Source organism: Ranitomeya imitator, chromosome 10, assembly GCF_032444005.1.
Source record: "Ranitomeya imitator isolate aRanImi1 chromosome 10, aRanImi1.pri, whole genome shotgun sequence".
NCBI classification, from domain to species: Eukaryota; Metazoa; Chordata; class Amphibia; order Anura; family Dendrobatidae; genus Ranitomeya; species Ranitomeya imitator.
The window spans coordinates 101,548,016-101,564,618 of NC_091291.1; the positions used below are offsets into that span (position 1 = coordinate 101,548,016).

Sequence of the window (16,603 nt, forward strand, 5' to 3'; positions counted from 1 at the left end):
AAGAATTGACATGGTACTTAAAATAATCCGCTGCGGATTCCGTGTGGAAAGTTCCGAACCATTGGAACAGCATTTTGTTTTTCCCATTGATTTACATTGTACTGTAAATCACTTGTGGATCTGCAGCGAATCTGCACTGAAAAAGCGCTGCGGATCCGCAGCAAATCTGCAACGTGTGCACATACCCTAAGGCCTCATGCAGACTTCCGTTTTTCACGTACGAGTTATAGCGTTGTTTTTCACGGCTAACGCTCGTACCTACAGTAATGAGTGGGGTCACTCGCATGTCCGTGATTTTCTGAGGACCGAGTGGACTGTGCAAAATGGCTGAAACATGTTTGATTTTGATCCAAGTGTTCTATCAGAATCAGCAACGCAGGTCTATGAGTTCATGAAAAAATCGGAGCGCATTTGGATGACATCCGAGTGCCGTCTGATTTTCTCAGACTGTTGTCTATCAAAAGAATAGAGATTTTTTTTTCCCTTTTCATGTATGAGAGAAACTGATGTTATATTTGGGTCAACCTGACCAAAACTCACTTTTTCTCGTACGTGAAAAAAAAACTGACATGTGAATGAGGCATGAAATGCGTTGGCCCTTTTGTTATAATGATTGATGGGGGCTCCTATAGCCGGACCCTTACCCATCGTCAAATAAAGGCAAACCCTAGCATTACAATACTGTTACAATATCCCCTTTAAATGCAACTAAAAACTGGCCACCTCTGTACAGCAACCACACGGTGACCCTACAGCACTCACTCATTGGTACCACGGTCCCCTATAATAATACTTTTTCATATTACGGTAATTTATAGTTTGTGTTTTGGATTATTCCATCACATTTTGTTTTCCCAGAGCTAAAAATATAAAATTCTTCCTTAATTTAGATCTAAATACACAATAGATGCTAAACTGTAATTCCGATGAATAGCAAGTAGCGGCTGAACGCTGGCACCGTGAACAATGGCGATTATTTATGGCGCTGGAGAGAAAGTCCCATCATGTGCAGGAGGATATCACAAAGAAAATGCAAGACTGTAATTTTAGATTTGTATCACATTATCCATTGTTTATCGCATATTTATAGCTGAATTGTCTATTATATTGGTATCAGTTAACCTTTGCCTCTCACCGTTAGAGAAGACAATAACTATGTAGTAGTTAATACATATATTATACTTTCTAGTAATATTAACGGGCACGTCTCAAAACCAGCAGCATAGGCTATTTGACAGATTTACTTAATGTGATTCATAAGACTTGATGCTTTGTTATTTTAGCAATGAACAACGAATTTGACCTTCCTCCCCACAAAAGAACAAAAAAAAAAATCCTGACTGCCCATTGTCACCACTAGGGAACAATCTGTATTTAGCTCCTACTTAGGTCAATAGGAGCCATAGACATTTGTTTATACAGTGGTGGCAATTAATCATTTCATTGAGAAGTTTCCTCTTTCTCACCTTCATTTGGGATGAAATTCGCAGCTTGAAAAGTCCGTTAAGTGTGTAGTTAACTTATTAGAATTGCAGACAAACCTCATCCATCACCAAATTACCCAAAATAGTAAAGTAATCTAAAAAAAAACAGGGAGTGAGGGGGAAGAGGGGGATGCTGCTGCAGTATCTCTTCCTCAGTTTTGAGTGAAGCAGGAGGAACAGTGGAAGCACCAGGGAGAAATCTGATTGGCTCAGAGCACATAGCACAGCTCTGACATCACGCCAGGATAAGATCGGCACCAAATATGCAGATTACATGAGCATACGACATCTCATGCTACTGAAAAACAAACTGAACTGAATTTTGTTTTTAAATTTTTTTTATTTAGATTTGTTGCAGTTTTTCTATATGTACCATGCACCTAAAATCAGCAACGAAATATAATGTAATGCAAACAAATTTTTTTTGCAATACTGAACCAAGGCTATATACACATGGAGTTTTTCGAGGCGTTTTTGGAGCACAAAACTAAGCGGAAACCCTCCAAATCCTCTTCCAAATCTCAAAAGACCTCAAAAATGTTGAGTTTCTGCTTTAAAAACTCTGAAAAAATGCTCTGTGTGCACATAGTCCAAGGGCTCATTCATTCATTCATTCATTTACCTATGTATCATAGTCTATGGTGCTGGTCACATGTTTCCAAAATAAAGACAAGACTTGTCCGAATTTGATCTGAGTCTCGGATCAATCTCACCAATGCAAGATTATGGATCCGTTAAAAAAAACAGACAGAACTCAGATGCCATCCGTGTTCTGTCTGTTTTTTTTTTCACGGACTGTTTGATAGGTATTATGTATACCCCTTTTCACATGTAAAGCCGCCATGGAATAAATGGCGCTATAATAATAAATAATACAATTAATAATAATAATAATAATAATAATAGGAGCTAAAAAATGCCTCCAGCATTTTATTTTTCATCCGGAAAAAAAATGGCAAAATTGTGAAAGTCTGATCAAAAACTGATGAAACTCCGACCGTTTTTTTTTTTTTTTTGCATATGAGAAAAATCACAGAGGCCTAAGGGCGAAACCTATGTCAGAGGGAGAAATATCACATAACACATGGGGATTTACCGCCATATCCCGAAATCTCAACGTTTATATCCATTCCTACTAAATGGTTCCATCTGTCGTGTTTTTCTCTATGGCAGAACCTATTTTGCACAACATATGGAACGACGTGAACAAAGACGTCCACTTTGTAAAATTACAAGCGGCTTTTCATTTACCGGGAGAACATCGGCTGCACATGGGCCGTAATAACTAGTTTTGTATTTAGAGCAGTTATGGCTCCTCACCGCAGCTTGTGCTCTTTATAATTTACAAGAAGTTAGAGAAGTGGTTTTGTGACTGTCATTTTCTGCCTGGCTCAGCAACATGTATTTTAGGAACCTTGCAGGGAATATTCCTTCTATTGCAAAAGACCAGCATGTCCTCAAAAACCTCCTGCCGGAAAGAGCTCGAAAAGGATATATTTATATAATGTATATATCGCATAATTAAATTCTGTGCAGCCATACTGTTTTGCAACTGTGTTAAAAATTCTCTTAAAGTGGACTCTCCGCTCTCCTGTCTTATTTAGTAAAGCCCTGTGTTCCCGTGAAATTGTTGTGCTCAGGGCTAAGGATCAGTTTTGGTGGTTGAAATCGTTAATTTTGGAAAGTGTGCACATTGTTAATATAAATATATGTTATGTTCTATTAACCTAAGACCCTTATTTAGCCACAAAAATATTAAATAATGGGATGTTCTACTGTAGACAAGAAAATAACGGCTATAATGGTGCCCCTCATGTACAAGAACATAACTACAATAATACTGCCTCCTATGTACAAGAATATTACTACTATAATACTGCCCCTATGTACAAGAATATAACTACTATAATACTGCCCCTATGTACAAGAATATAACTACTATAATACTGCCCCCTATGTACAAGAATATTACTACTATAATACTGCCCCTATGTACAAGAATATAACTACTATAATACTGCCCCTATGTACAAGAATATAACTACTATAATACTGCCCCCTATGTACAAGAATATTACTACTATAATACTGCCCCTATGTACAAGAATATAACTACTATAATACCGCCCCTATGTACAAGAATATAACTACTATAATACCGCCCCTATGTACAAGAATATAACTACTATAATACTGCCCCTATGTACAAGAATATAACTACTATAATACTGCCCCCTATGTACAAGCATATAACTACTATAATACTGCCCCTATGTACAGGAATATAACTACTATAATACTGCCCCTATGTACAGGAATATAACTACTATAATACTGCCCCTATGTACAGGAATATAACTACTATCATACTGCTCCTATGTACAGGAATATAACTACTATAATACTGCTCCTATGTACAAGAATATAACTACTATAATACTGCCTCCTATGTACAAGAATATAACTACTATAATACTGCCCCTATGTACAAGAATATAACTACTACTAGATTGTGGCCCGATTCTAACGCATCGGGTATTCTAGAATATGCATGTCCCCGTAGTATATGGACAATGGTGATTCCAGAATTCGCGGCAGACTGTGCCCGTCGCTGATTGGTCAAGGCAATCTTTATGACTTCATCGTCGCCATGGCAACCATTATGACATCTACGTCGATACTGTGCCCGTCGCTGATTGGTCGAGGCCTGGCGGCCTCGACCAATCAGAGACGCGGGATGTCTACGTCCTTTATGACATCATCGTCGCTGTGCCCGTCGCTGATTGGTCGAGGCCTGGCGGCCTCGACCAATCAGAGAGGCGGGATTTCCAGGACAGACAGACAGAAAGACAGACAGAAAGACAGACAGACGGAAAAACCCTCAGACAATTATATATATAGATAATACTGCTCCTATGTACAGGAATATAAATACTATAATACTGCTCCTATGTACAGGAATATAACTGCTATAATACTGCCCCTATGTACAAGAATATAACTACCATAATACTGCTCCTATGTACAAGAATATAATTACTATAATACTGCTCCTATGTACAAGAATATAACTGCTATAATACTGCTCCTATGTACAAGAATATAACTGCTATAATACTGCCCCTATACACAATATAACTACTATAATACTGCCTCTATGTAAAAGAATATAACTGCTATAATACTGCTCCTATGTACAAGAATATAACTACTATAATACTGCCTCTATGTACAAGAATATAACTACTATAATACTGCTCCTATGTACAAGAATATAACTACTATAATACTGCCTCTATGTACAAGAATATAACTACTATAATACTGCTCCTATGTACAAGAATATAACTACTATAATACTGCTCCTATGTACAAGAATATAACTACTATAATACTGCCTCTATGTACAAGAATATAACTGCTATAATACTGCTCCTATGTACAAGAATATAACTACTATAATACTGCCTCTATGTACAAGAATATAACTACTATAATACTGCTCCTATGTACAAGAATATAACTACTATAATACTGCCTCTATGTACAAGAATATAACTGCTATAATACTGCTCCTATGTACAAGAATATAACTACTATAATACTGCCTCTATGTACAAGAATATAACTACTATAATACTGCTCCTATGTACAAGAATATAACTACTATAATACTGCCTCTATGTACAAGAATATAACTACTATAATACTGCGTCTATGTACAAGAATATAACTACTATAATACTGCCTCTATGTACAAGAATATAACTACTATAATACTGCTCCTATGTACAAGAATATAACTACTACTAGATTGTGGCCCGATTCTAATGCATCGGGTATTCTAGAGTATGCATGTCCCCGTAGTATATGGACAATGATGATTCCAGAATTCGCGGCAGACTGTGCCCGTCGCTGATTGGTCGAGGCAACCTTTATGAGATCATCGTCGCCGTGGCAACCATTATGACATCTACGTTGATACTGTGCCCGTCGCTGAATCAGAAACGTGGGATTTCTACGTCCTTTATGACATCATCGTCGCTGTGCCAGTTGCTGATTGGTCGAAGCCTGGCGGCCTCGACCAATCAGAGACGCGGGATTTCTACGTCGATACTGTGCCTGTCGCTGATTGGTCGAGGCCTGGCGACCTCGACCAATCAGAGAGCCGGGATTTCCAGGACAGACAGACAGTCAGACAGACGGAAAAACCCTTAGACAATTATATATATAGATAATACTGCCTCTATGTACAAGAATATAACTACTATAATACTGCTCCTATGTACAAGAATATAACTGCTATAATACTGCTCCTATGTACAAGAATATAAATACTATAATACTGCCTCTATGTACAAGAATATAACTGCTATAATACTGCCCCCTATGTACAAGAATATAACTACTATAATACTGCTCCTATGTACAAGAATATAACTGCTATAATACTGCCTCTATGTACAAGAATATAACTACTATAATACTGCTCCTATGTACAAGAATATAACTATTATAATACTGCCTCTATGTACAAGAATATAACTCCTATAATACTGCTCCTATGTACAAGAATATAACTGCTATAATATTGCTCCTATGTACAAGAATATAACTACTATAATACTGCCTCTATGTACAAGAATATAACTACTATAATACTGCTCCTATGTACAAGAATATAACTACTATAATACTGCCTCTATGTACAAGAATATAACTACTATAATACTGCCTCTATGTACAAGAATATAACTACTATAATACTGCTCCTATGTACAAGAATATAACTACTATAATACTGCCTCTATGTACAAGAATATAACTGCTATAATACTGCCCCCTATGTACAAGAATATAACTACTATAATACTGTTCCTATGTACAAGAATATAACTGCTATGATACTGCTCCTATGTACAAGAATATAACTACTATAATACTGCCTCTATGTACAAGAATATAACTACTATAATACTGCCTCTATGTACAAGAATATAACTTCTATAATACTGCTCCTATGTACAAGAATATAACTACTATAATACTGCCTCTATGTAGAAGAATATAACTGCTATAATACTGCTCCTATGTACAAGAATATAACTACTATAATACTGCCTCTATGTACAAGAATATAACTACTATAATACTGCTCCTATGTACAAGAATATAACTACTATAATACTGCCTCTATGTACAAGAATATAACTACTATAATACTGCCTCTATGTACAAGAATATAACTACTATAATACTGCCTCTATGTACAAGAGTATAACTACTATAATACTGCTCCTATGTACAAGAATATAACTACTATAATACTGCCTCTATGTACAAGAATATAACTGCTATAATACTGCCCCCTATGTACAAGAATATAACTACTATAATACTGCTCCTATGTACAAGAATATAACTACTATAATACTGCCCCTATGTACAAGAATATATCTACTATAATACTGCCTCTATGTACAAGAATATAACTACTATAATACTGCTCCTATGTGCAAGAATATAACTACTATAATACTGCTCCTATGTACAATAATATGACTACTATAATACTGCTCCTATATACAAGAATATAACTACTATAATACTGCTCCTATGTACAAGAATATAACTACTATAATACTGCCCCTATGTGCAAGAATATAACTACTATAATACTGCTCCTATGTACAAGAATATAACTACTATAATACTGCTCCTATGTACAAGAATATAACTACTATAATACTGCTCCTATGTACAAGAATATAACTACTATAATACTGCCCCTATGTACAGGAATATGACTACTATAATACTGCTCCTATGTACAAGAATATAACTACTATAATACTGCCCCTATGTACAAGAATATATTTACTATAATACTGCCTCTATGTACAAGAATATAACTACTATAATACTGCTCCTATGTACAAGAATATAACTACTATAATACTGCTCCTATGTACAATAATATGACTACTATAATACTGCTCCTATATACAAGAATATAGCTACTATAATACTGCTCCTATGTACAAGAATATAACTACTATAATACTGCCCCTATGTACAAGAATATAACTACTATAATACTGCTCCTATGTACAAGAATATGACTACTATAATACTGCTCCTATATACAACAATATAGCTACTATAATACTGCTCCTATGTACAAGAATATAACTACTATAATACTGCCCCTATGTACAAGAATATAACTACTATAATACTGCTCCTATGTACAAGAATATAACTACTATAATACTGCTCCTATGTACAATAATATGACTACTATAATACTGCTCCTATATACAAGAATATAGCTACTATAATACTGCTCCTATATACAAGAATATAGCTACTATAATACTGCTCCTATGTACAAGAATATAACTACTATAATACTGCCCCTATGTACAAGAATATAACTACTATAATACTGCTCCTATGTACAATAATATGACTACTATAATACTGCTCCTATATACAAGAATATAGCTACTATAATACTGCTCCTATATACAAGAATATAGCTACTATAATACTGCTCCTATATACAAGAATATAGCTACTATAATACTGCCCCTATATACAAGAATACAACTACTATAATACTGCCCCCATATACAAGAATATAACTACTATAATACTGCTCCTATATACAAGAATATAGCTACTATAATACTGCTCCTATATACAAGAATATAGCTACTATAATACTGCTCCTATGTACAAGAATATAACTACTATAATACTGCTCCTATGTACAATAATATGACTACTATAATACTGCTCCTATATACAAGAATATAGCTACTATAATACTGCTCCTATATACAAGAATATAACTACTATAATACTGCCCCTATATACAAGAATACAACTACTATAATACTGCCCCCATATACAAGAATATAACTACTATAATACTGCTCCTATGTACAAGAATATAACTACTATAATACTGCTCCTATGTACAAGAATATAACTACTATAATACTGTCCCTATGTACAAGAATATAACTACTATAATACTGTCCCTATGTACAAGAATATAACTACTATAATACTGTAATATGACCTGAGTGATGTAGAAATGTCCTCCATCGAGCATCCAGTATCTCACATGCCAGTATTGATCTCCTCTACTTTGTGACCTTTGAAAACATGAAAAGGTTTTACTGAGAGACTCATCAGGTGTCACTTCTGACCTTTTACCAATCTGCAGCAAGAAGATAATTCCCATCGTACTGTCCTGTGTGATTAAACTGGCGCTTACTCCAGGTACACTGACCGCAGTGTATACAGTGACAATGGGGAGTTTTTCTGTCATGAATTAGAGTCAACTATGGGACACACATCTGTAATTAATTACATAGGACTGCTAATTACAATGGATTGCAACTGCCATTTATGGTCATCTTCTAACCTGCATAAAGAAGTGTCTATGAATCCATCTGCCTATCTATCTATCTATCTATCTATCTATCTATCTATCTATCTATCAAATTCAAATTCAATCTATCTATCATCTATCTATCTATCATCTATCTATTATCTATCTATCTATCATCTATCTATCATCTATCTATCTACCTATCTATCTATCTATCTATCTATCTATCTATCTATTATATATCTACGGTATCTATCATCTATCTATCTATCTATCTATCTATCATCTATCTATCTATCTATCTATCTATCTATCTATCTTCTATCTATCTATCTGTCATCTATTATCTATACACATATCTATCTATCTATCTATCTATCTATCTATCTATCTATCTAATATGGTTCCTGTCCCTTATGACTGATAATGTGTACAAACTGTAAAGCGCTGCGGAATATGTTAGCGCTATATAAAAATAAAGATTATTATTATTATTATTATTATTATTATTAATATGCATAGCCATCTCCTGTTCTGAAGGCCTGTTCCTTGCTTTTCCCTCAGGTATGTCACCACGCGGACTGCCAGCAGATGAATCAGAAAAATCCTTTGAATTTGTGTGAGTCTTGTGACGTCAAGTTCCACAGCACCATGCACTTTGATAGACATATACGCTTTGACCTCCCCCCTCAAGGTAAGCGCCTTATTTTAATTGATACCCTTCTTTACAGGTTATTTGACAGCTCTGATAAGGGGTCTTCTTTTGCTCTAGGACACAATACCATCTTAGACACCAGTGACTGAATGTCACGACCATATTATGTGATCTGTGACACTGAGCATTGGGGCGTGACGATGCACTTCCAGCTCCTCAGCCTCACGCTGTATTCCCTGCTTAGCGCCACTCTCCTCTGGTTGATTGACAGGTCGTTGGCCCGGATACACTGCAGGGAATACAGCATGAGGCTGAGGAGCTGGAAGTGCATCCTCATGCCCCAGTGCACTTACAGACACACATATACGGTATTTACAGAACTTCAAAACATGATTTCTCACTGCTGAACAATCGCTCGGTCATAAAGGGATAACCTGATTATCTTTGAAAGGGCTATACAGTTATATAAATGATACTGAAGTGAAGAGAAACGGCAGCACTCACCAATCTTCGCATACAGGTTCCTTTATTGTAGCAAATCTTCACGGCACAGGGGTGTATTTACAAAAGAATTTGGCAGCCGAACGACAGCCGTTTCGCGCCCACCTGGCGCTTCAACAGTTATATAAATGGTTTGATAACGTAGAAGTTTCTGACAGGTTCCACTTAATTGAAACCAATGCTCTGAAGCATACTTCCCAATTCAGATTAAAGATGAATTTCTGACACCTAGTTTTTTTTAAGATGTGCCCACTATAGTCTGTGAGCCGGCTCCGGGCACCCCCCCCCCAGGATGCCGATACAGTTGAATGCAATGATGTAAGAGAAAAGTCGTCCACTCCTTCCCCCATTTCTCAGCGTTTGACGTCTCAGCCAGTGGGCGCGATGACGTCACTTCATCGCGCAACGCTGTGCCAGGCAGTGAAGCTGCTGAGGAGACTATGGGGAGTGCATTATACTGTGTGGAGGACTATGGGGAATGCATTATACTATATGGAGGACTTTGAGGTGCTATATACTACAGTATATGGAGAACTATCATGGTGCATTATACTATATAGGCCACTATGGGATGTGCATTATACTGTATGGAGGACTATGGGGTACATTATACTATATGGAGAACTATGGGGAGTGCATAATACTGTATGAAGGACTATGAGTGTGCATTATAGTAAATAGAGGACTATATGGTGCATTATATTGTATGGAGGACTATAGGGAGTGCACTATTCTCTATGGCTCTATGGAGGACTATGAAGAGTGCATTATACTATATGGAGGACTGTATGAAGTGCATTATACTATATGGGGATGTATTATATGGTGTGGAGGACTATGGTGAGTGCATTATACAATATGGAGCACTGTGGGTGTGCATTATACTACAGTATATGGATGAATATGAGGAGGGCATCATGCTATATGGATGACTATGTAGAGTGCATTATACTGTATGGAGGACTATGGGGTGTTCATTATACTATATGGAGGACTATGAGGCACATTTTACTATATGGAGGACTATCAGGTACAATATAATATATGGAGGACTATGGGGGTGCATTATACTATATAAAGGACTATGGGGAGTGCATTATACTATATGGAGGACTATGGGGAATGCATTATACTACATGGAGGATGATGGGGTGCATGATACTATTTGGAGGACTGTTGGGGAGTGCATTATACTATATGGAGGTCTTTGGTGAGTGCATTATATTACATGGAGGACTATGGAGCCCATTATACTATATGGAGGACTATGGGGTGCAATATACTATATGGAGGAATATTGGAGTGCATTATACTATGTAGAGGACTATGAAGGTGCATTATACTATATGGAGTTTATGGGGAGTGGGGAGTGCATTGTACTATATGGAAGACTATTGGGGAATGCATTATACTATATGGACGACTATGGAGAGTGCATTATAGTCTATGGAGGGCTATGATAAGTGTATTATACTACATGGAGGACTATGGGGCCGATTATACTATATGGAGTGCAATATACTATATGACGGACTATGGGGAGTGTATTATACTATATGGAAGTCTATGTTAAGTGCATTATACTATGTAGAGGGCCCATTACACTATATGGAGGACTATACGGGTGCATTATAATATATGAAAGGCAATGTGGGGCTCAATAAAGCAGCTGGAATGCAATGTGGGGACCATTATAATATTTGGACGGCTGTGTGGGGCTCATTATACTATATGAAGGACTGTGTAGGGACCATTATAATATTTGGAGGGCTATGTGGAGACCATTAGATTATTTGCAGGGTCATTATAATACTTAAAGGATTATGTGGGGGCCATTATAATATTTGGAGGGCTATATGGGGTCTATTATAAGATATGGAGGACTATGTAGGAGCCTTTATACTTTAAGGAGAGCTATGTTGGGGCCATTATTTTGTATGCGAGCAATTATGCAGCGTGAAGGTTTGTGTGGGGTCCATCGTACTGTATGGAAGACTGTGTGGGGTCCATTATACTATGTTTCTGTATGCATCTGCTTCGTCTGTACAAGTATCGGTATGTTTGTGCTCCATCCATGCATGTGTCTGTATGTATGTGCTCCGTACATGCATATGTCAATATGTATGTGGTCTGTCCATGTATGTGCTCTAGTATGTGCTCTAGTATGTGTCTGTATGTGCATCATGTATGCATGCGTCTATGTAGGTGCTCTGTATACATGTATCTGTATGCACGTACCTGACTGTACATATGTGCTCTGTGTATACATGTATCTGTATGTATGTGCTCTATGTATATGTGTGTGTGCTATCTGTATATACATGTGTATGTAATATATTAAAATCACAGATACACTGCAGATCACCCTAAAATTGTAAAACAATAAAAAATGTATATATATATATATATATATATATATATATATATATACATATATATGTATACACACATAAATATGTGTGTATATATAGTATAAAACTATAAAACCGTGGTATCAGTGCTCTGTGAAAAATGGGTAAGTACTACTCAAGCAGAGAGGAACAACCCAAACAACCAGATAACAGATCCACAGAGGAACACCATACAGGAGGTAAATTATAAAATGCCTTTATTTTATAAAGATGGCAACAACATTAATCAATAATACATGCGCAAAATAGGACTAGGAGCCAGCTAATATATATTATATAAGGACCAAAGTGCTGAGTATTACCTTCAAGGATCGCCACGTCCAATATAGCGCACCCCGACGCGCGTTTCGGACCTTTTGTCCTTCGTCAGGTAATACTCAGCACATACTCCTTTGTTTACAACCCCCCTTTTTTGGCACTTTGCACTTTACCTCAATATCGTTATGTGATAGTTTTATTGTGATGTGGCACAAGGCACTTTGGTCCTTATATAAAACGCACCATTTGTGTATACGTTTTTTTACCAGGTTTTTTGCACTGTTGCACATCTTTTTACATTGCACTTCTGTAGTAATTACCATATGTAAACTGGGTCGTCATTACGTATCAGAGCATATATATTAGCTGGCTCCTAGTCCTATTTTGCGCACGTATTATTGATTAATGTTGTTGCCATCTGCATAAAATAAAGGCATTTTATAATTTACCTCCTGTATGGTGTTCCTCTGTGGATCTGTTATCTGGTTGTTTGGGTTGATTTTCTATGTGTATGTAATATGAGGTTTGTGTATACGTGTGTGTTTAGCATCCACATTTATAAATACCGGTAGCACAGACGGGAGTCCATAGGTGCAAACATCAGCAATCGCCAAAAGAACGAGCAAAATGCTGCCTATTCATTGGTTGATTGGATTGTTTATGCTAAAACAGAAATCCTTGTTCTCAGCAGCACATCGCCCGGTGTAAACTGCAGATAACATGGTACTGTATGGGGACAGATTGCTCTCCTAGTGATCTGTCCCATCATTCTTCCTCAGCTGGTGTAAAGAGGCCGGGAAAAAAGCGCAGAAGGACTCTAACATTGTCGATTGCGCTGGTTTAACGGCCTGAACTCAGCGCGTATAAATGTAACGTAAAAGTCTCCTTGTGATGGTGTGATATGTCAGAATTTGGCGCCCCACTTTAAACTTTTGCCCAACTATTAGATTCAGTATCAGACTAATCTAATCCGCCGAGAATATATCAAAACTGGGAATAAAAATCTGCTTGAATTTGATGATTGTGGAGTGAGAAAAGCTGTAATAGAGGGTAAAGAGGATGTGTCATGTGCGCAGTTTTAGTCTTATTAACCCCTTCCCGTCGGAGCCCATTTTTCATTATTGTACTTTCACATTTTCCTCTCTATCTTCCTAGAGCAATGACTTTTTTTATCTTTCCATTGATATAGCCACGAGTGGGACGAGATGTAGGTATGAATGACACCATTCACTTTAACCTACAATTATCTGAACAAAAATTCTACGTGGGGTCGAAAATCAGCAATTTTTTATTAATTTTTTTTTGGGGGGGGGGGACATCATTGCGCCATTTACTGTCTTACTGGTTTAAAAAAATTCTGAGCTATGTAAATATTTGGTCTGTGTCTCCATATTATATATTATTTATACTGATGCCATCAACCTTCCATTCTCAAAAATTCAGATACTGTGTCGATTTATTCACAAAAATGAAAGTATTTTTGAAATGGGACATGAACTCACTGTCTGATTCTTATAGATTTCTTCTGTGGCTACGTTTTTTCTTAGACCGGGGAAACCGCGGTGTGGGGGCACGCAGCCAAGATTCAGGGGTCACGCTTAAATAATTACAAGGCGACGGATTTTACAATTAAAGAGAGACATACTTTGCCCCATAAACTTTGCCAGGGGACAGTTGTGCGGCAAAGGACAAAGTGATTTCTATAGTACTGGCTGGATATGTGAGGGTCGTCACCAAAGAATGCCACGTAAAGGGGTTTTACTTAATGGCATCTCATGGGGGTTGGGTATGACCTGAGACTTTTTTTGGATCTCAAATTTAGCAAATCTAATGTTCCAGCAGTTGTATAAAATCTGTATGTTCTTTTTAGCTTCACAATTGGAGACAAATAAATTACCAACCATCAGTTCCTAATTATGGACGCCTCAAAATAGATCCCTATAAAGCTAGGGTCATCCGAGAAAATTGCTCCTATTATGTTAATCACACTCTGATCAGTGATCAGAGTGTGATCCAATTTTCTCAGATGAAGAGAAGATGAAAAAAAAAGTATTTCCATCTTCTCCAGTCTCTGAAAATCGGACTGCACTCAGATGTCATATGAGTGCAGTCTGATGTTTGCCACGGACTCATTGACTTTCATGGTAGAGTGCGATTTGAATATCACATACAAAAAATCTGACGTGCGCGGCCCCATGTAATAACATCGGTCGTCCAGTGCGATCTGATCTTTAGTCAGATTGCACTCGGACTAAAAAAAACACTTATGAATAGGCCCTATGGAAAGCTTTACAGACTGACGTCAGCTCTTGTTTGAGAGACTCATCCTAAGGCCTCTTTTCCACTTGCGAGGAAAACGGACAAGTGCAATCCGATAAAAAATCGGATTGCACACGGACCAATGTTTTTCAATAAGTGGCATTCCATTTGCGATTTTTTTCTCAGCCGAAATTGGACTGAGAAAATAATCGCAGCAGGCTGCGTATTGCTGCGATTCTCGGATGAGACTCGCCAATGCAAGTCAATGGGTGCGAGAAAAAAAACGCACAGCACTCGCACCATGCGAGTGCTGTCTGATTTTTACGCACCGGTTTCCTTTGAAAAACCGGCAATTCAGCGCAGTGTACAGTAAAATCACACTGACAGGTTAGATTAGAGTAGATATATACACATAGAATAGGTATATATACATATATATGTCAGGTAGACACCTATATTTATATATATTTATATTTAATGCAGCGCTAGATAGCTTAAAAGCCAGTAATTCAATTGCCGGCTTTTGCTATCTCCTTCACAAACCCGACATGATATGAGACATGGTTTACATACAGTAAACCATCTCATATCCCTTTTTTTTGCATAGTCCACACTACTAATGTTAGTAGTGTGTATGTGCAAAATTTGGGCGCCCTAGTTATATTTAAGGGTTAAATCGCGGGAAAAATTGGTGTGGGCTCCCGGGCAATTTTCTCCGCCAGAATGGTAAAGCCAGTGACTGAGGGCAGATATTAATAGCCTGGAGAGGGTCCATGGTGATTGGCCCCCCTGGCTAAAAACATCTGCCCCCAGCCACCCAAGAAGAGGCTCATCTGTAAGGTGCGCCTATTCTGGCACTTGGCCACTCTCTTCCCATTCCCGTGTAGAGGTGGGATATGTGGTAATGAAGGGTTAATGTCACCTTGCTATTGTAAGGTGACATTAAGCCAGATTAATAATGGAGAGGCGTCAAGTATGACACCTATCCATTATTAATCCAATTGTATGAAATGGTTAAAAAACACACACACACACACACATTATTACAAAGTCTTTTAATGAAATAAAGACACAGGTTGTTGTAATATTTTATTAGACTCTTAATCCACCTGAAGACCCTCGCTCTGTAAAAAAAGGTAAAATAAAAAAACAACAATATTCCATACCTTCCGATGATCAGTCTCGTCCCACGCTGTAAATCCATCTGAAGGGGTTAACTAATTTTACACCCAGGAGCTCTGCTAATGCAGCTGTGCTCGTGGCTGTAAAACCCCGGGGAATGAATGGAATGTAGGTCAATGACCTGTAGTTACCTTCAGTTGCGGTGATGCGCCCTCTGCTGGATGTCCTCATATGAACTCGAGCATGGGAAAATATTCTGAAAAGTTCCCAGGCTCGAGTTCATATGAGGACATCCAGCAGAGGGCGCCTCACCGCAACTGAAGGTAACTACAGGTCATTGACCTACATTCCATTCATTCCCTGGGGTTTTTACAGCCACGAGCACAGCTGCATTAGCAGAGCTCCTGGGTGTAAAATTAGTTAACCCCTTCAGATGGATTTACAGCGTGGGACGAGACTGATCATCGGAAGGTATGGGATATTGTTGTTTTTTTATTTTACCTTTTTT

At 37.5% G+C, this 16,603-nt stretch overlaps 1 protein-coding gene across 4 annotated transcripts in view; it reads left to right on the plus strand.

The window, feature by feature from the left end:
• The window catches only part of PLEKHG5 (pleckstrin homology and RhoGEF domain containing G5), a 321,116-nt gene that overhangs the window by 185,181 nt on the left and 119,332 nt on the right, over positions 1–16,603 (plus strand). For all 4 annotated transcript variants that reach the window (XR_011315486.1, XR_011315487.1, XM_069741635.1 and 1 more), the window contains one exon: positions 9,454–9,583. Coding sequence is in view for 2 of the 4 variants with exons in the window: in XM_069741635.1 (XP_069597736.1) it covers positions 9,454–9,583 (130 nt within the window). In the remaining 2 variants the exon portion in view is untranslated. The remainder of the gene's footprint in view (positions 1–9,453; positions 9,584–16,603) is intronic.